Source organism: Varanus komodoensis, unplaced genomic scaffold, assembly GCF_004798865.1.
Source record: "Varanus komodoensis strain SLA01 unplaced genomic scaffold, ASM479886v1 scaffold43, whole genome shotgun sequence".
NCBI lineage: Eukaryota > Metazoa > Chordata > Lepidosauria > Squamata > Varanidae > Varanus > Varanus komodoensis.
This window is the reverse complement of record NW_025335985.1, coordinates 7238175-7258955: the sequence shown is the minus strand read 5'-3', so window position 1 is coordinate 7258955 and position 20781 is coordinate 7238175. Positions and strand designations below refer to the sequence as shown.

At 61.3% G+C, this 20781-nt stretch overlaps 2 protein-coding genes across 3 annotated transcripts in view; one reads left to right on the top strand and one right to left on the bottom strand.

Moving 5' to 3' along the window:
* The window catches only part of CNTFR (ciliary neurotrophic factor receptor), a 247450-nt gene that overhangs the window by 190352 nt on the left and 36317 nt on the right, over positions 1-20781 (bottom strand). Inside the window, exon 1 of one of the 2 annotated variants that reach the window (XM_044444045.1) lies at positions 6324-6434. The exons of the other annotated variant lie outside the window; for it this stretch is intronic. The gene's annotated coding sequence lies outside the window, so the exon portion shown is untranslated. Of the gene's footprint in view, positions 1-6323; positions 6435-20781 lie in introns of those variants that run through there. 2 annotated transcript variants of the gene reach the window in all.
* LOC123030184 (basic salivary proline-rich protein 2-like) lies at positions 1092-9078 on the top strand. Its single transcript, XM_044443870.1, has 3 exons — positions 1092-1383; positions 2444-2516; positions 8388-9078. Exons 1-3 carry the CDS (start codon positions 1092-1094, stop codon positions 9076-9078), a joined length of 1056 nt encoding a protein of 351 aa, XP_044299805.1.

The following is a 20781-nucleotide window of genomic DNA, read 5'->3' as shown; positions in this document are numbered from 1 at the left end:
GGCATCATGCTGGCCACGTGACGCAGGACCATCTTCAGATGGCGCTGGCTCACGGCCTTAGAAACAGAGAAGAGCACTGCCCCCATGAGCCGAGCGGAGTAAAATCCACGGGGACTCCTTCGCCTTCACTTTTTACAACCTGCAACCTGACTGAACCAGGGGCAGCCTGGAGACCAGCAGGAAGCCACAGCCGTGGCGGCTCTGGAGGGCCGCGTCCTTTCGGAAGGCTTTCATTCCGGGGGGCACGCTAAGCTGGAGGCGGCCTGAGCACACAGCCACTGCCTCCACCACGGACACGTGAAGCCGCGGCTGCATCCCAGAAAGCCCACTGCGGGCCTCCCGCTCAGAGCATGGTGCCCTCAGGACAACCCTTCCGGCGTGCCCCCAGCCTCAGCCCCCCGCTCTGTGCAATGGGATGGGGTGGTCATCCAGCGGGAGTGAGAGGCTTACGGGCACATGTTCCGTCCCGGGCGGCGGCCACGGGGAGAGCCGGCACATGTGCGGCACGTGGGGCAGGGGCAGCGCTGGGGGGTCCGCGTGTCAGGAGAGGCTCCTTCCAGCGCGGCAAGGCACTTTCTCGGCAAATCGCTCCTTCACACTCCCTTCCTCTCCTCTGGTTGCCCTTTTCATCTTGCTCACATTTCAGATCTGCTAGGAGAGTTCCCCGGCCCCTCCGGGAGGAATCGCTCAGGTTAAGAAACACTAATATAAAGCAAATAAAGACTGTCTTCCCGGGGAATCTGGACTCCCCCGCAGCAATCAGCCGTAAGCGCGCCATTACCCGGCCCGGCTGAGGGACTCTCTCGCCGCCATGAAGAACTTGGCTGTTAACACCAAACTGCTAATGCGCCGTGCGCTGGTTCTCAGCCGGGGGGGGACGCCATCACTCGGCCGGCCCTAAACAGTCCTCAGGTCTCCGGCGGCAATAAATCGCGCTCGTTTTGGCCCGTCCCGGCGCAGTTCAGCTTTCCCGTGGACTGGGGGGGAGGGGGGAGGCTGGGTCAAACGCTGCAGGCAGATGGGTGGGAGTGGGGGGTCCGGTCAGCGGGGCGGCCAAGGGAACAGAAGGGCCTGGGAAAGGTGAGGCCCGGATGGCGGAGCAGCTGCACTGGGCCGGCGGGGGAGCCGTCCAGGCCAGTCCTCTGCCCGCCTGCCTCACAGCAGCGGTCCCAGAGGGCCCTGGAGAGCCCCCCGCACTCCCGGAAGCCCCCCCGCTGCGAGGCGGTTTGTGCGTGGAGAAGCCGGGCAGCCACCCGGCCCCGGCCTGTGCAAGGAAAGCCACGGAACCCGGAGCCGAGCCCACTGCAGGCAGCCGCTGCCCCCAGCACTGTCGTGACACGGGCAGGCGCGGGGCGGGCAGACTGACATCCAGCCGCCTGCCACGTATGGAGACACAGAAACTGAGCGAGCCAGAAGGGGCTCCTGGGCCATCTAGTCTGACCCTCCTGCAGCCGGCTCTGCTCATGACAAGTGCAACCCACTACCTCTCGCACGGAATATAGTACAGTATGCAACCTGCAGCAGGGCAGGGCTTCTCAGGTGCCTGATAAGCCAAGCTCAAGCCCCGCACCGTCCCGGGTCTGGGCAGCGCGCCAAGACACTCTCTCTCGAAGCCACGGTGACTCAATGCGCTGCACGGACTCACTCCCCGGCTGCAACCAATGCTTGGCGAAACCACAATGCGCTTGCGCTTCACGCAGATTTCATTAACAAGGAGCATGTTTCCATTCTCCTTGTGAAAAAAGCAGAAACCTTCTTGCACGCCCCGTAAGTGCCGCTTATGTCTGGCCACGCAGGCCCCCCGGCGTGCGCATTTCGGCCCAGCCCCAAATCACGCCCCGCGCGGCAACCCTTCCTGAACTCTCACGCTCCATGAATAAACAATGCTGCGATTCTCGGCAGATGGAGCGCCAGGGCCGACATGCACAGAGCTGTGCACGCTCCCCTGGGAGTCCCTTTTCACACTTTTAAAGAGTTGCGAGTTTTTAAAAATACCGAGCTGTGAAACGCAGTGACCCACGCTTAGTGTGGTGCTCGCAACCGGCCTGCTCTGATGCCGCCAAACTAGACCGGGCGCCTCTTCTGCTGCGCCTCAAATGCCGGGGGCGTTTTAGCATGAGCTCGCGGGACTCACAGGCCCCACGGCATGCCATGGGTCCAGCCGCTGGCCGGCCTCGCCCTTCCCCTGCCCGCCTGCTGCTCCCCGGCCGCCACCGTGCCGTGGCTCCCCAGCCCCGCTCTGAAAGGCTGCCGTGCTCTGCTGGGAGCTGTGCGCCAGCGGGGGAGCTTCTGGCCGGCCCATGTGTCGCTGGCTCTGCTGGCCACTTGCCGCGGCCCAGAAGCTCCCCGGCGTTGCTGCGGCCCTCCGGCCAAGGGGATTTCAACCCCCTGCGCTGGCCGGGGCCGTCCCGGAGAGCGCGGGGCCGACTGTTGCTCCCTGCAGGCTGCTCGCGTGCCTCGCGGTCGGACTCGGGCGGGCAGGAGGCGGCGCAGGAGCAGCTGCGTGGGAAGGCTCGGTGGGTCGAGGTGGCCTCGTGAGGCGGCTCGGGCAGGGAAGGAACCTGCTCTGGAAGGGATGGAAGGGGGGGGGGGGGGAGCGTCTGCGGGACACCGTCCTTGGCCCGGGGAGGCGGCATCGGGAGAGCTGAGCTGCTCCGCGAGGGGCCCTGTGGCTCTCGCCATCTCGCTCTGCAGAGGAGAGAGGCCCCCGGGGGGAGGCAGGAGCTGCTCGGGGGAGGTTCCAGTTTGCGTTCAGCTCTTTTCATGAGCAGAGGCCTCTCTCTCCATCTTCGGCAGGTTATTTGGAGCCCACGCTGTTCTGCGATCTGTCGAATTCCAGTGAAAGAGCTACACTCCAAAGGGCTGCCTCGAGTTTGAGGCAGGAGGGAGGGGAGCAGCACACAGCCCTGCCCTCCGAGCAGCTCCAGCAGCCCTCCCAAGCCCCCCACCTGGCCCGCCTTGAACACGCCGTGCCAGAGACTCACTGCAGGTTGCTGTGCGTGCAGAGCAACGGCCCTCTGCCCGGGCCTTCCCGCAAAGCCCCAGCGCCAGCCCGTGCGCTCCTGAGCGGCAGGGTCCTGAGCAGAGCGAGCCCCTGCCTCGGCCAGCGCAGCCACACCGGGGCCTGGTGGCGGCCCTGGGAAGGGGCATTCACACTTGCGGTGGCAAGCGCAGAATCTCTGCAGGGCTGGCCGCCACGAGCCACCAGAGCCTGGCAAGAGCAAGTCGGAGCAGCAGGGCTGGAAGGCCCCCGGAAGGCCCCCAGGCAGGCGCAGGGCTCCCAGTTGAAGCATCCGCTCAGAGGGCTGCCCAGTTGCTTCCTGAGCGCCTCCAGCGTGGGAGAGCCCCCCACCTCCCTGGGGCACAGGCTCCATTGTCGTCCTGCTCAGAGGGTCAGGAAGTTCTTCCTGATATCTAGCCGGAAGGTGGCCCCCTGCAACTTGAGCCCCCAATTCCGTGTCCTGCACTCCGGGATGTCTGGGAAAAGATCCTGCCCTCCCTTCCTTTTGGGACAGCCTGAAGGACCGGCAGATGGACGGATCACCCCTCAAGGACACCATCTCCCCTCAGCCTTTTCATCTCGAGGCCAAACATGCCTGGTTCTGCCAATCTCTCCTCACGGGGCTTGGTCTCCAGCCCCCGGATCATCCTTGTGGCTCTGCTCTTGGAAACATCCTGTTTCTCTGCATCTCCCTTCAACTGCCATGCCCAGAAGTGGACCCAGGATTCCAGAGGAGGCCCAACCAGCGTCGAGGAAAGAGGAGCTGGCACCGTGGGGTTTGGAAGTGTCGCTTCCACTTGTGCAGCCTAAAAGAAGCACCTGCCCTTTTCGCAGCCCCATCACACTGTCGACTCGTTCAGCTTGTGAGCTGTTCCAAGAGCCTTCTCACTCGCAGTGTTGTTGAGCCAAGTGTTCCCCCTCTTTGGGTTCCTTTTCCTAGGTGCAGGACTTGCCTCTGAATTTCATTCTGTGGTTTTCAACCCAGCGCTCCTGCCTCCCTGAATCTTCACCCGTCACCTTGACCCTTCTTTCTGTCTTCCAGAGCAGTAGCTATTCTACCCAGTTTTGCGTCATCTACAAATCTGAGGATTGTCCCCTGCACTTCCTCACCTGAGTCATTAATGAAAACGTTGAAGAGTGCTGGGGCCAGGACTGGACCCCATGGCGCTCCACTTATTTCCTCCCCCCATCTTGAGAAGGCACCGTTGACGAGTGCTCTTTGAGTCCAATTCTGTAGACAACTGTGGATCCACCTAATTGAAGTTCCACTGGGCCAACTTTTAGCTCGCTTGCTAATCGGGATATCAAAAGCTTTGCTGAAGTCAAGATAGATTATGTTCGCAGCATTCCCACAGTCCCCCAGGGAGGGTACCCAATCAGAAAATGAAATCAGATTAGTTTAGCGGGATTTGTCCTTGAGGAATCCATGTTGGCTTCCAGTAATCACTGCATTGTTTGCAGACTTACTGCCTTATAATCTGCTCCAGAATTTCCCCAGGGATTCCCTTGTCTGCAGCCCCAGGTCCGTCGCATTTTCATCTCTTCAAGACAGGGAGGACATCGATCCTCCTCCAGCCACCTGGCACTTCTCCTGTCCTCCATGATGCCGGGCAGTGGTCCGGAGAGCTCTTCTGCCCGCCCCTCTATGACCCCAGGAAGGAGTTCACTGGGCCCTGGAGATCCGAACTCATTCAACCCAATCCTGGACCATCTGCCTGCCAATCCGGAGCTGCCACCCTGTCCTTCAGCTTGTACTTCTTCCCCTTCTTCAGGAAGGTCACAGCTCTCCTTTGGGGAGAAGACTGAGCCAACATAGGAACGGAGCGCTTCTGCCTTTTCCTTGTTATTTATTCTTGTTCCGCCATCCACACTGACTAACTGAACCCGTTCCTTTCCTCTGTCTTTTACTTGGACGTATCAGAAGAAGGGGACGTTTTGGTTGCTTCTGGCATCCCTCGCCGGCCTCAGTTCATCCCCAGCTTTGGCCTTCCTGACGCCTCCCCAGTTCCGTGCTGTCTGCTCGCAGTCCTCCCTCGGAGTCTGGCCTTCCTTCCACTTCCTACACGAGGGGCCCTGTTTTGTTTTCAGATCATCTGTGAGCTTTCCGTGAAGCCACATGGGCTTCTTTTGTCGTCTTCCACCCTTTTCCCTTGTTGGAATTGTTTGTAAATGTGACTTTAGAATTTGCTTTCTTTAAAATTCCCTCCCATCTTGGACTCCTTTTCTCATTACAGTCACTTCCCACAAGTGCTTGCTTATCATTGTTCTGAGTGTATTAAAATTAGCTTTCCTAAAGCCAGGGCAGGCTAGATTTGACTTCTGCTTTCCTCAGAGCCAAGAATTCCAGAATGGCACAGCCGCTTTCCCCAGTGTTCCCACAGCTGCCATTTTGCCCACTGGGTCCATCAGAGGAAACAAAAGCGAACGCTAACAAAGAGCACTGATTCTCCTTGATGCTGGACTGCAGGTAACTTTTCTGAACAAGGGAAGAAACCTGCTACTGCTTTAGTGACTCACAGGTTGCTAAGTGTTTCCCCCTGGTGCCTGAAACATTGAATTTGCAAACTAAATTCTATCTTCTCATCAATAATCACGCAGTGGAAGCCAACCACAAAATCTTTTCGGAGACAGAAACATAAAAATTATCTCAGACACCATTAATAACAGATATTGATTGGCTTAAGTGCAAGTCTATGCATATGCATAAATTACACTGTAAAATCAATACAGTTTTACACTTATTCTATTGAACTGCATTATTAAAAAATCCCTCCAAAATTATAAATACTCAGCTACGAACACCCCTGCCAATTGAAAAATATAATAAGTCAGGTTCCCTATTGTTTCGAAGGTCTATTACAAGAGAATAGGCACTTTAAATCAAGTTAACAAAGATATACCCCCAAAATCAATTCCTGGATTTGTACTATGGCTACCGAACTTCACGAAAAAACAGAGTGCCTTCCTCGTGTGGAAGGAAGTGGCACATTCAGCCGAAAGCCTCTGCAGCCCCTGAACGCTGCTCGGCCATGGGGGGCTCCTTCAAAGCCCCCTCCTGCGGAATGGCAGGGCAGCGGCCACGGCGAGCGGGACACACCTGGGCTCCACCACGCGCAGGTGGCTGGTGGCCGACCGTCAGGCGATGGGGATGCCGAAGAGCCCGCAGGAGGGGAGGGAGGGCTTGAAGGACCCCCGCCACCTCCGGCCGAGGCCCAGTGTGGACCCCACATGCCGTTCTGGGCAGCCTCCCACCCCCACCCCTGGCTGGAAGGGTGGCGGGGCCTGTGCCCCTCTCTTCTCTGGACAGACTGGAAGGCGTTACCTGCAGTGCGGCGGGAAGCGCAGCCTGGACCGGGGAAGGGTGGCGCTCGTTGCTCCCTGTGCCGCCGCAGAAAAGGGTGCCCAGGGCGGTCGGGGCAGAGGAGCCCCACGGGCCGCTGACGGCAGGGCTGCCAGGGGGCCGTGCTTGGCCAGCGCCTCCCGTGCGGCAGCCAGAGAGCGAGTGCCGGCCCCGTCCTCCTGCATCCGCACACGGCTGGGCTGGGGAGCCCGTCCGGCCACGCCGAGGGCACGGCCGGCAGGATTTCCCAATCTTTCCTCCGCTGCACTTGATAAGTGCTTGGATTTGGCAAACTGCTTCTTTGCTAAGCCACATCAGAGAAGACGGAGCGGAAAGACCGCATGAGTGAGCAACTCTGTGTACATAACACACAAACACGCCCAAGTACAATTTACTTTAGCTGTGAGATTTGGGGTAGGAAACTCTAAGACAAATGTGACAGCGCCAACATTTGATGCAGAGAAATTGTCGATCTCCAGTGCTCTGGTCGTCTAGAAATACTTGCAAGTCAGCTTAATGGCTGATTAAGGAGAACAGGACTCAAACAATTTAATAGCTTTAACCAAGTCATGTGCTTTTGCAATCTCCCTCCAAATGGATTTCTTTCCAGGATAAGCTCAGGGGCTCCCTCCGGAGATAAATTTTAGAGGCAATGCTTGATATGAAATATATGTAAGTTTAAACAAAAGCAGAGATTATTGACTGATAAATGTATTTAAATATAGGAAGTCAATGCAAACCTAGTTTAATACCAAAGCATGTATGATATTGAGAATGGGTTGTCTCTGTTCTGGGGAGCAGTCCCTCCAAATATTTGGGGATGACAAGCTGCTGCATCGACGGGAAAAGTGACTCTTTCCCCTTTGAATCTATTCCAAACCCCCAAAGTCAAGCCCAGGCCCAAACTCCGCCGGGCTGAACCGGCTGCCTTCCTGGTTCCCTTCCCGAGTCCAGCGCGCCTTGTCGGCATGTTAAAACACCCCCTTCGAGTGTCTGTAGCAGACGGAGGGCACCTGAAGCTGGAGGGTGCCGCGGGCCGAAGGGCAGCTGCTCCTCTGAAGCGGGCTCCTCGTGCCCTTGCGCTGGAAGCCGAAGGGAGACGCGTTCCAGTATCTGCCGTCAGCCGGGAGACCCAGCACCGGTCCTTCGCCCCGCACACCCCTTCCCTCCTGCATCTTGTCATGATGGCTGGTAAACCCGGACGCTCGGCCTCTCCCCCCGCTCCTCATTTCTGGGAGCCATGCTGGGAAAAAAATTTGTTTGAAAAGCAGCATAAAACGGCAGCCAAGGAATGAAGCGGAATGGGGACCACTTTTGCTATTGTTCATTAATCAGCGCAGAGCAGGGAGCCTCCGGAAAGCCTTGCCAAGAGCTCCGGGTCCGCAGGATCCCTGGCCTGCTCCGACGCTTCTGGGCCCAATTCAAGGCGCCGCTTTTCACCATAAAGCCCGACGGGGCCCTGGGCCACAATCCATGGCGGAGCGCCTCTCCCAGCTGCTCTCTCCACATCTGCGAGACTCAAGATCTGGAGCCTGGCCCGGAGTGCCAGCCCCGGGAGAGGCTCAGAAGGTGGCCACAAGGGGGGGGGGCGTTCTCGGCAAGGCCCCCAACTGTTGGCGCGACCACCAGGTCAAGATGGCCCTTTACGCTGAGGCTTTTGAGGCTGCAGCTGGTTCCCCGGGGCTGGCAGGGACGACCGACGCCAGACAGGTCTCCTTTACAAAGTGATTCTCCATTGTTCATTTTTGCCGTTCCATTTTTTAAAATGCTTCTTTGGTATGATTTTATGGTGCTTTATTATATTGCACTGCATTATTTTTATATACTGTTGTGAGCCACCCAGAGAACTTCAACCTTGGGCAGTGTAGAAAGGAAGTAGATACACCTTCCTCCTCCTCCTCCTCCTCCTCACCATCATGGAAATGTCCAGGCCAAATCCTGCCTAGCAGCAAACCATGTTTGCATTTAATACAGCGCTGCAGACGGTTTGATGAAGTGCTCCCACTTCAGGTGCACCTCAGTTACGCAACGCCCTCATTTACGCAGGCAAACCCAAGAGAACGGGCAGCTCTGCTTCTGCTGTCACAAATCCCACAAAACCTTTGCGACAAACCCGGCAGGCGGGCAGCTCCACCGCCCAGACCAGAAACAGGAAGGAAAGGGCTGGCAGACGGCAGGCAGCGTCCACTCGGCCCCCTTGCTGAGCCGAGAGCCGGGCCGCCTGCCTCCTGGCCCTGCGCCAGCCTCCCCAGGGCGGCGCTCGCCCGGAACGGTCTCCTTCCCACTGCACGAAAGCCGCCCGACGCCTGGCAAGGGAGCCGTGCGGGAGCCCTCCGAGGCGTCCCAGCAAAGCCCTGGCCGGCGCCACCCGGCGGAGGGGCCTGCAGGCCCCCAGTCGAGCAGCCCAGACGGGGAGCGGGGTCGGCCTGGCGAGGAAAGGGCTCCTCCAGGGTGGCCCCCCTTGCTGAATGCCACCCTGGGAAGGCCCTCCGGGCACCGACTCTCGCGCCCACCCCGCACCTGCGGGAGCCCTTCACGCCCGCGTGGCGCTGCTGCTGGAGCGCGGGCTGCCTCGGTGGCCTCATTCGGGGAGACGCACGGCAAGCCTGGCGCAGCCCCAGCTCGTCTCGGTGTGCACCCCACGGCGCTGGGCTGCAGCACCGCTCCCCTCATCCCCGGCCAGGGCTGGGAAGGCTCCTCTATTGCCCCCGATGCTGGTCGGAACGGGGCGCACTAGAGGCCCTCGCTCTGAAGCTGGGCGCCCCCGAAGGGCCTCGAAGGGCCCTTAATCTCTGCCCCACAGGGGGCCCGCACGGGAGCCTGAGCCAGCCCCTCATCGGCATGCGGAGCGGCTCCTGAGCGCCCGGCCCTCCTCCCCAGTGCTGAGTGCGGCAGGTCTCCCCCCAGACGAGTCCCGGCGACAAAACAGGCGGCTTTGCCAAGGCCCACTGGACCGTCCCACCCTGGCTTGCCAAAGGGGAAGGAAGGGAGACAATCAATGCCACAGGACGTGCGTGTGTGTCACTCAGTTTGCGGCCCGAAAATACTGCAGGGGAGGGGAGGGCTCTGCTGAGGAGTCCCCAGCCGAGGACTTGCCAGCTGCACGGCCCGGTCTGTTCCTTCGGGGAGCAGCCGCGGCCCCGCTGGGCAGCGGCTCTGTTTACTTCTCTGTGGCATTTTTACACTGCCCAACAGACAAGGCTCTCTGGGCCATTACCAAAGTAAAACACAACAAAGCGCGCAAACAAGCAACAATTTAAAACACCCAACCACAACAGCTATTGCAACGGAACCGGCGTGGGAGGGGAGCAGAGCCGCGGTGCAGAAGAAAATGCGATAAAGTTTAAAAGTTAAACTGCTAAACTACTTGGGAAACAGAAAGCTCTTCACCTGGCACAGAAAATGCAAAGCAGGTGCCAAGCACACCTTTTGGGGAGCTCATTCCGCCAGGTGCCACAACGGAAAAGTCCTTCCTCCTGGTGGCCAGGAAAGGGGCTCCTGGAGTAGGGCCCCCAAAATAGACTTCAGGGTCTGGGCAAGGACCTACAGGTACCAGCCTGGCCCCAAGCGATCTGGGGCCTTGAATGCTCGTTAGCATCAGCGCTTGGAGTCAGCGCTGGAAGAGGAGGGGCGTGAGGTGTCCGCTCGAACACGCTCCCCGTGCCGCATGCCGTCCTGAACATTAGCGGCTGCACTGCCCTTCTGTGGATCAGTTGAGGTTTCTGGACGCTTTTCAAAGGCAGCCCCACACAGAGCGCATAGGGGCTCCCGCAGGCCGAGCGTGGACGCCACCGGGGAGCCACCGCCCCCAGCCGCGGCCTGCCCCTCCTGGGCCTGGGACCAGGGCAAGAGGGGGAACATCACTCTGCCGCCACGGTGCAGGGCAAAGGCAGGGGAGAACCTGCCGCCTCCCTCAGGTCTCCGGGCAGGGCCAGAGCCGGGCCTCGGCCTCCTCCTCGCGCTCCTGGATCCGCTCGACAGGACCGTGAGCATCCCGGGCCAACGGGCACCTTCCTCTTGGCTCTCTCTGCAGAGGGCAGTTTGGGGGAGGGGAGGGCTGACTCCCTGCCCCCATTTTGCAGCAGACGCTTCCCCAAGACTCTTCCCCCGCACAGAAATGAAGCTGAGAAGGGGAAATTCCATTGCTTGGAGATGCTCTGAGAATATCTTGCATGCAGATAAATCAGCTGCCTTTGCCTCCGTGAAATTCAAATAACAGAATAACAGGGGTGGTGTAAATGGTGCGGAAACTTCAACTGATGGCGGTGCAGCAGCCATGGCTTGGACCCCGACGGCCTTCTTGGCCCCTTCCAGCTCTATGTTTCTATGATTATTTTTAAACTGGCATATTTAGATCAAAATTTTGTCGATTTGTGTCCTATTGTTCCAGGCCCTGACTCTTTTGTGAGCCTAGCAACTACCCGGCCTCCAACGGGAGGGAAATGTGTTCATCGCTCACTTGCTTTTTTCTGAGTTGTTTCAGTGGAGTTCTCCAGTAAAAATCACAGATTTAAATACATTGTAATAGGGAAATAATGTTTAAAATGCAAGGTTACTTGCAACCAGCATGCTATTAGGCAAAGGTGCATACAAAACTGCATATATTAGGAGAAAAGAGCACAAAAACTATGAGTGTTCATGCAGAATTTGGAATGAACCAAACTTAAGACTGAACTTCCGGGGCAGTGTGAGCCTAGACCTTAAAAATGAGAAACTGAGAGGAAAAACTTCTGCAGCACTGCTTTACCACTTCATTGCTTTGGTGGCCACTGTAACCTTTGCTGGCCACCAAGACCAACCAAAAAATATTTAACCCCCCAAGGATGGGCGGTGGTGCTCCAGCTCCAGCAGCAGTGCGCCTTTGAGCATCAGCCTCTCTCTCTCTCTCTCTCTCTCTCTCTCTCTCTCTCTCTCTCTCTCTCTCTCTCTCTCTCTCTGTGTGTGTGTGTGTGTGTGTGTGTGTGTGTGTTGCCTCCACGCCCCATTTTTCAACAGTATCCTGCCCTGCGGGACCTGCAGTGCTCAGGCTGATGCACAGCTCCTGTGATCTCCGATGTGGCCCATCCTGGAACAGTCTGGGCAGCTGCCAGGCTGCGGGTGTACATGCACTCGCTCGCACACACGTGTGCGCAGAGTGGGGTGCCTTCAAGCCCTGAATGCCCAAGCTAGAGTCCCTGGAGGACAACTCCTCCAGCCAAGCACGCTGCTGCCCGTTTCGCCCTTCTGCTCAAACGAAGCGGCCCTTGGCTTGTTTGGCGGCATCGCCATTTAGAAACGTAGAAACAGAGCGAGTCAGAAGGGGCCTCCTAGCCATCTAGTCTGACCTCCGGCACCAGCCGGCTCCACTCACGACATGCCCACCATGTGCATCTCCAGCCTATTTTTGAACACCCTCCTCGATGGGTCCTCAACCACCCCCCGTGGAAGCCCATTCCACACCCTCGGGGTCCTGACTGTCAGGAAGTGCTTCCTGGCATCCAAATGGAGCCTGGGTTCCCTGAACTTTGCTCCATTGGAGCGCATCCTCCCTTCCTCTGCAGGGGAGAACAGGGCTCTTCCCACCTCCATGTGACATCCCCTCACATACCTGTATGTCGCCAACAAACCCCTGGCCAAAGCAGCTCTTCCTGTGGGGTGGGGGGGAGCGCTAAACCCAGAAGCATCCCCAGGCGGCTGCCCTTGTGGGAAGAGCACAAAGGCAGGGCAGAGGGAAGCGCCAAGAAGAGCGCCAGAGCACGGGGGGTGCCCGGGGATGAGGAGGCCCGCTTCCCGGAAGACGGCGCTGTGGACAACCATGGCGCCGGTTGGCCCCTTTGCCACATCTCTCTGCCTGGCTAGCCGTTTCCGTGGCTCTTCAGTCTCACCGTGGAAAGGAGCCCCTCTCCAGACGCCCAGGCGCGGAGCAGGCAGCACGATTCCGGTCCAGTCGCTCTTCTCCAGCTTAAACTGCCCCATGGGGTCCCTGGGAGAAGCGGTCATGAGGGAAGCGGCCAGGTCCCTTCCTCAGCCCTTTCTGTGCAACTGCTCCGAGGGACTCAGAAGGGCCTGGGTGGGGACGATGGGAGCTGCAGTCCAACAGAGCTGGCGGGTGCCGGGCAGGGAAGGGGCTTCAGCAAGCAGAAGCAGGTTGGAGGCCGAGCCCAAGATGCCAGTGACGCTGCTGCAGGTCCAGCTGGGCGGAGATCCCAAGACGCGGCTGCCTTGGCACGGCCAGAACCGCCCCTCCGGCCAGGCGGGGACGCCGCGGCAGCACCTGGCACACGTGCGCGGAAGCCACGGAGCGAGACGACGGGGCCAGGGAGCAAAGCCGGGCGACGCGGCGGGAGAGCGAAGGAAGGGCTGCCTGCGCCGGGGCGGCTGGAGGCTCGTTCGCGGGTCTCTGTGCCTCGGGCGGCCCTCCCGGCACAGGGCTCCCCCGGCTCCGTCCCGTCCCGGGCTGAGACACGCAGGTCGCGGCAGGCCCTGCGTGGCCCAAGCGGCCACCCTGCCTGAGGGACGTGGCGGCCCGCCAGGCCTCGCCCCCCACAACAGCCGCAGAGCGCCCAGGCGTGGTGCAAGGGGGGAAGCGCTCTGCGGCCCGCGCTCGACAGCTCCGCTGTGGTGGGAGGGAGGGAGGTGGTGGCGGCAGCCCCCGAGGGTGCTGGGTGAGCCCCACTTGAAGATGCTGGCCCCCGAGGGTGCTGGGTGAGCCCCACTTGACGGGCTGAAAGTGTTTCCCGTTTGCCGAAGCCAGAAGAGGCCCGGGAGGGGTGCAAAGCGGCTCTTTGGTTCGCCTCGCAGGGGCCGCGGAAGGCTGCTCCCAGGCGAGCTGCGTGGCCTGAGGACAGACCTCGCCCCCAAATGGAGGGGAGCAACCCAGCGGGCGCGCTCAGGCACCCCAGGCAGGACCAGGGGCCAGCTGGGGACAGGGCCTCTTTTGCCCAGGGGCCAGGGCAAAGCACACACCGGCTTGCAGGAATGGGGAGGTGCTCTCAAAGGTGTGGGGGGGTGAGGCACAACCCAGGTTACCCTCCCTCATGGCAACAAACTGACCCCCGGACGAGTTTCCACTTCCGCTTCCATCCTCCGCGCTGCGGGGGCCTCTCCACGCCCGGGCCAGCAAGAGGGCCCCTGCCCCCCTTCTGGCTCCCCCCTTCCTCCTTCTGCGTTTGCCCCAACCCTCCCCTTGAAGGTGCTCGCTGGCAGCCACTCCCGCCCACTCACCCTTCTCCTCACAACAGCCCTGCCAGGTAGGCTGGGCCGAGGCAACCCGGCTCTCTGAGCAGAGGGCCCATCATGCCCCCCTTGCACACCGGCGCAAGGCCACTGCAGGCCCGGGTGGCCACAGGGCAGGGTGCGAGGACCGAGCCCGGGGGGGTGTCCGGGCAGCCCCACACGCTCTCTTGCAGAGGGGGTCCGCCTGGCAGCGCTGCCCGTCTCCCTCGGGTGCGTGGCGGGGAAGGAGGCAGCGCGGTGGGGGGGCTGAGCCAGGAGGCGCACCGGGGTGCCGGCGGGCCTGGCAGGGGAGCGGAGGGCTCTGTGGCCAATGCCCACCCTCCCGGGGCAGCTCCCCGCTGGCCCCCCCGCCCCCTCCCACGGCCCCTCCCCATGTTGCCCAGCACTCCAGGCTGGGAGCGACCGCTCCTGCCCGGGGGGAAGGAGAGGACCCCTCGCCTGCGGAAGGAGTGGTCCCGGGGCCGGCCGGGGGCGGGTGAGCTCCAGCACCTGCTGGCCTGAACTCTCGCGCTGACCTGTGCGCAGACCACGCAAGCCAGAGGATTCCAGCGGATTCTTGGCACGGCGTGGTGTCCGGCGCTCTCCCGATGGCTCCTCTGGGCCCGGCGAGAGGCTCAGCGCATGAGATCAGCCCGAGCAACGTGCGAGGCCTGGAGGCCGTCCTGCGGGCTCCTGTGTCCGTCCGTCTGTCCACCCGCCCGCGTCGCGCCCCCTCTCCCTCCCACAGGTCCCAGCCGACGGAGGGAAGGGGGAGACAGGGAGAGACGCCGGAATGCCAGACCCGCGACAAAAGCACAGGGCGGGCCTGCTCCTTTTCTGAAACGATCCAGGGACCGTGCTGCTTACTCGCGTGCAGGGAGCTGGACATGCCGCATCCATCTGCAGTCACCGCCCCACACGATGCCCGTGGGAAGAGCCTTTCTCACCACTTCCGCCGGGCTCTGCCTGCCTCCCCAACCTGGGACCCCCAAGCCAAGGCGCCGCCCAGGAGCCACGCACGGCAGACCCCAGAGGGGGCAAAGCGGCTGCTTTGCCGGCTGCCAGGAAAGCAGGGAGGCAGCAAGAGAGCAGCGCGCCGTGCCCTGGGGCGAGTCGGACCGGCACAGCCAAGGGTGTCGTGCCAGGAGCAGGGGGAGCCCTCCCTGAAGCAGGCTCAGTCTAGTTCCCTGGAATCGAGGGACTCCCCCCCCCCCCCCGTGCTTCCCTGTTCGCAGCACTGCCAGCCCCCGCCTTCCTTTGCATCCATATGCTGTGTGTCTGAGAGAGAGCGCGAGCGAGCGCCTACAACTTTCTCCGCTCCCTCTCGGCCAGGGAGGTCACAGCCGACGTGACTGCAGAGTTCTTTGGACGGTCAGTCCTTGCTGCCAAAGGAGCGCAGCTTGGAGGGGCACGGAGGGAGAGCCGGCGGAGCGCTTCGCTTCCCGGCTGCAGAGCCTCTTCCGTCGCCGGCAGGGACCCCTCGTCCTGGCTGCTCTCGCGGGGGGGGGGTGATCTCGGCCTGGGTGGCCCCCTTGCACAGGGAGACGTGTGCTCGGCCTTCCCCGCCCCTGCCTAGGAGGGAGCCGCTGGGAGAGGAGCTGTACATGTCCCCACCCGTCCAGGATGAAGGAATGCTGCTCCCCCAGTCGCCCCTTTGAAAGGCCAGGCCCAATTTCCTTTCCTTTCCCTCTTTTGAAGACTTAGGACACGCATCTCACTTCAGGGTAGCCTGCTGTAATGCATGCTCACAAACTCAACAAAAATCCAGCGTCTCCAAATTACAGAATTACAAGCGACGGCAGCTGAGGAAGCAGAAGGCCCGGGATAGAACTGCAGGGAGAACAGCAGCTGAACTTTAAAATGCTGCTCAGCAGCAACGCAGGGACAGGGACAGCACCCGCGCAGAACGAAACATGGCACCCGGCAGGCCTCTCTGGGGAGAGCACGCAGCACCCAGGGTGCCACCATGGAGAAGCCCCCTCTCCTGTCGCCACCTTCCCTGCCGCACCAGTGCCGGTGGCGGCTTCCAAAGGGCCACAGCAGCCAAGCCGGGCAGACTCATTCCAGCTCGCAGGGCCATCGGCTTTACTGGATTTATTGTTCTTGTTTTCTAAACAGGATTATTGTATTTGTGGCCATATGCTTTCACATTTCTAAGCTTTCTAATGGGCTATGGGGAGGTATAGAAATGCAATGAATAATAAAGATGAAATAAATTTTAGCCAGGATGCTGTGCTCATATCAAGACTCCACGGGAATCTGGGGAAGCCGCTCGGATCTGGTCCTGGCTGCCGCAGCTCTCTCAAAAGGTGCGTTCCTGCTTCCGCTCCCCTCGCGAGGCCCCCTTCCAGCCCCACCCAGTGGCTGCGGAGAAAAGTTTGGAACGGCGGCAGAGTCGCACGGGGAGAGGCACGGGGGCACCAGCCTCTGCGCTGGGCACAGGGCATCGTCCGCATGGCTCCGGGGCCTTCCTGGTGCAAAAAGGGCTCAGCTTGCCGGCCCCGCATCCTCTGCCACACAGGCGCCGATCCTGTCCCTCTTGGGCAAAGGTGCGAAAGACGCCGGCGCCACCTCCGTCCTTCCGCAGCTGCGCAGCAGGGAGAGCCCTCAGTCAGCCGCTCCGTGGCATCTCGCCGCCCCTTCTGCCGCGGCCCCCCACAGCCCTTGCAGGAGCTGAGCCCAACTCAGCGGCTGCCAGCAATCCCCGACGGCCTCTCCGCGGATCCGGTCGCCACCACGCCGGCCCTTCCTCGGGGAAGGGTCCCCTTCCATCGCTCTGGCTGGGTGGTCCAGTCCTCTCAACATGGAGAGAGAGCAGCCCAAATCCAGCACGCTGGAGGAACCGTGCTGGACGCTTGTGTCCCCAGTCCAAGCATCGCAGCAGAAGACTTCAGCGCCCCGGCCAGAAGGCTGGAACTCCCGGCAGAAGAGCCGCTGCGCACGCAGGGGCGCCAGTCTCTGGCCGCAGCTCCACCCGGGCTTAGAAAGACCCTCAGCCGAGCCAGGTGGCGGTCAGCACGGGCAGTCCTGAGCTAGGCGGGCCGAGGGGCTGATCCTACACCAGCCTCAGCCCCTCACCTGGTGCTTCAAGGCCAGTGGCCCACATCTCCCAGACTTCAGAACACTTTGGACGAAGCAAGCCCTGACCTGGGGGCACTCGAGGCACCAGAGCCGCGCTGCACAGGACACGCTGCCAGCCCCCAGCTTGGATCCCACGTGGGTCCCACTCAAGTCCCTCTCCTCCCAGCCGCCTCCTCCAACATGGATACCACGCGTGGAGGCCGCCGCAGGTGTGTCCAGCGATAGGCGGATTCCACTGCGCACCTTCGCCCGCCTGCCCTCTGCGGCAGCCGGCCCCCCGCAAGCTCCCTCCCCTCCCCATTCTGGTCCTGTTGCCCCGGCTCCCAGGGCTTGCTTGGAGACCCGGCTGCGTGTCTCTCGGCGGCAGGAGCCAAAACGGCTAACTGCATCATGTCAGGCTTTTCTGTTTCGTTGGTCACATTGTTCATAAACAGACACACATTATTCTTTATTTTAATTATAATAATTGCTGTTATGGCAGTCAACCAATTAAACAGCTTTTGTGGGCTAACCTTTTAATCAATTACATTTAAATAAATTTGCAAGTTAACAAATCCTTAATGCACATACCTTTTTGAGATGTTCAAGGAAGTGTGAGCGCCCAGCACATGAGCGAGCGAGCGAGCGAGCGAGCGAGCGACAGCCACCTGGCTGGCTGCTGGGAAGGAAGACCGGCCTGCGTGGCCCCCACCGGCCTCTTTGCTCGAGCGACAACGGGCCCTTCTTGCGGGGCCCAGCCACGTCAAACGGGCCCCTGCAGCCACCCCGAGGCTGCGCCAGCCGGTCCTCGGCACGACTCCCGCTGGGCTAAACGTGCAAAGGCCTGCAGACCTCGCAGCGGCCCCAGGCTCAGTGCGCTTCCGCCGACTGTGAGGCGGGAAGCAGAGCCAGGGCAGCGGGAGAGCAGCTCCAGGCAGGACAAGGCTCTCTGGGGCCACACGGAGCGGAGGCCCCCGCCTGGCCTGGCCGGGGGGGGGGGGGCAGCCCTACGCGGCCCGCAAGGTGCCTGCCCCGTCCGAAGGGGCACAGGGGGGCTGCGGGGGAAGGGGCACATGCGCCAGGCCATCTCCTGCCAGGAGCGCCTGCAGCCCTCCTTCACGGCTGAAGAGGGGACGGCGGGGGGAGGCCCCCCTCCGAACCTCCACGGGGACCTCCTCGGAACAGGGGCAGCCGCGGCAGAGCCACACTTCAACAAACAGAGCACTGGCCAGTGCTTGATTCTCTTCTGCAGAAATGTGCGGCGGCACATGGGGGCCCGCGCGGCTGCACCAGGCCCAGTGATGCTGCTGCTAAACAAACACCCTGCCAGCTTCCACCGCCCGCGCACGTTCTTTTCTTCTGACATCTCCATTCTACCACATCCAGTTTAATTTTGACATTTTACAACATCAGTGGAGGTGTATAATCTCCAGGCATGTTTACAACTCGGCGCAGGAATCTCTGCAAGGAAGAATAAGTGGAAAAGAAGGGCATCCCGGAGAGCGAGCGGCGAGCCTTGCTGCGGAGACAAGAGGGAGCCGCGCTTCGGTGGGCAGGTGGCGACAGTGGCCAGCAGCGCCTCGCCCTCGGCCCCCTGAGCATGGCCTTCGCTCCGGACTGCAGCATGAAGAGGAGAGCAGTCCTCGGTGCAACCGTCCACGGAAGCTACTTCTCAGGAGACCGGGCCACGATTTCACCGTGAAGGTGCGGCATGAAGTGGCTGGGCACCAGCCTCCAGGACACCCTGCTTTGCAGGCTCCGCTAGAATGAACTGGGGACTCGCAAGCCTCGCTGTGTAGCCCCCCCCCCCCCACGTTCCGGGGGGTGCGCAGGACGGCTGCCCAGCAGCTCGTGCAAGGGCAAAAGTGCCCGGCGGCCACGCACAGGAGCAGAGGGAACTGCGACAGCTTCATTCTGTTCCAGTTTTGCTCAGGTTTAGAGCCGTAAGAAAAGGGAGGGCATTCCCCAGGATGGCTCTGGCTGTACCTCCCTGTTCCCAGCAACTCACAGGCTCGCCCCGTTTCCACACACGCCCGTTTTGTCCTCCTTCCAGTCGATTTTGGCACCCCCATTTTGGTGCTCGCGGCCAAAAGGGCTTGCACGCCTGCGCAGGGAGAAGGGCGCGGTCCCTCCTCCTCCCACGTTCACGAAGAGGCGCGTGTCCTCAGGTTCAGCAAGACTTACTGACACACAGGTTTACCTGGGACCGCAGTCCCAAAACCGGCAGTAAACCCTCAAGTGGACCCAGACGTTCACCGGCTTTCCACCCTGCCCCTCAACAGCTCCGGCAGAGTTGGGTGGACACGAGGGCAGAATTGGAGAGAAGGGGGTGCAGCCCCCCCGGAAGCGCAACACGGGGGGCTCCTGGCACAGGCTGCCACCCCAGCGGGAGCCGTTCCGCTGTTGCAAAGAGGTGGATGGGACACCTGACGGAGTGCCTCACCTGGCGAGCCCCTACCTGCCCTCTGCGTCCAGCATGTGAGGGCCTCCTCCAAAGGGAGGCTTGGGGGGCAGCAGTGGGTAGGACTCCTTGGCGGGGACGGCCCCCTCTGGGACACACTGCCCAGGAAGGCCCGCGTGACACCAGCCCTGCTACGTTTTCAGCGCCGAGCGCAGGCCTCATCCAGCAAGCCCTGGGAGGGGAGCACAGGGGCTGGAAAAGGCCACGGGACGTCTCGCTGTTCGTCGCAGAGTCGTTCTGGTGTGCGTGTGTCTCCGTGCGTGCTGGCCCTTTCTATGCTTGCAGTATGGGGTGTTTTATATCGTGCCTCATGTATTGCTAATGGTTTTTAATCTCCGTAAACTGCCCAGAGAGCTTTGCCAGCACAGTCATGTCATGAACGAACATGAATTGATGGCATGGAAATGCCCTGACGCCTCTCCACCTGGAACTCCGCAGGCGCATCTGGTGCACCCGTGGGCTTGTGCAGCGCCCCCCAGGGACGGCAGGGCGGAGCACGGCGTGCCAGGAGACGCAGCGTGGCGCGGGGCACCGCGGGGCCCTCCGAGCCACCACGGCCACGGGCAAGATGCCGGCCACGGGCCAGGCTGCTCCGCGAGGACCTGCCTGTGTCGCACCGTGGCGGGAACGGGCTCTCGGACCCAGAGGGCGTCCGCCTGCCCGCCAGTCCCCCCGATCCCCCTGCTCCCCAAGGCCTGGGGCACCTGGCAGGCTCAGTGCGCAGCAGCCGGCCACGGCTGGGCCTGCCCAGGCCAGGGAGGTGCGGTGCTCCCCCGGGACTCCGTGCGCCTCTCCTGCACTCGGGACGAGGTGCCGAAGGGCAAAGGGGACGGCGGATCCAGTCTGGAGTTCCTGCGCAAGCTGTTTGCAATTAACTCCTTTTGACTCTGTGAAGAGACAAATGACTGTAATTAACAAATAGATTTTATCTGAAAACGAGTGGCTTGCCTGACACCTATCGATCTGCGCCCCCCCTCGAGGGGCTGGCCTGCAATTATATTGTCACATCCTTAATACCCGAGGGAAAAGCCCACAGGTTCCCCCTCGTCCGCGCCGGACTGCAAAACGCCATGTGCCGGGTTCGCTTTTCCTCCAAAGTCAGCACAGCGTCAGACTTATCTGATGGGAGCAAGCGGGGCTTTTATCTGCCCCCTGAGGCGGCCAGGCCAGAGGCACAGACGGCTCATGTTATGTCTGCAGTGCCGGCGCCCCTGGCAGCTCGTGGCGGGTGCGCTGGCCTCGTCTTGGGGGAGAAGCCTGCTCTGCAGGCAGGGGGCTCAGCAGGGGCACGGCTGACGCAGGCGCTACCTGCGGCTGGGGCTGACCCCGCAGCGGGACGTCCCCACCGCCTCCCACGCGTCGAGATCCCACGGGGGGACTCAGGCGGCCGACCTCTTCTCGGCAGGCACGAGCGAAACCCGGGCTCCAAGGGGCGCCTGCCTCCTTTCTCCGTCTTTCTGCTGGAAACCTTTGTCTGTGTCTTCGACTTATTTGTCGTGGTCAGGTAAGAAGCAGAAGCTGGCAAGCAAGGCACCCAAACAACTGTGGGGCAATGACGGCGTCGAGGGCAGGGGGCCGGCAGGGCAGGGAGGCCTCAGCCGTGCCAAGCAGCTGCCCGGCGGCCCTCTCTGGCCGGCTGACAGCAAGAGCAGCCACGGGCCTCTCCCGCCAATCCGTTTTCGGGACGTCGCACCTTGGCGAGGTGCGCTGTTCGGATCTAGATGA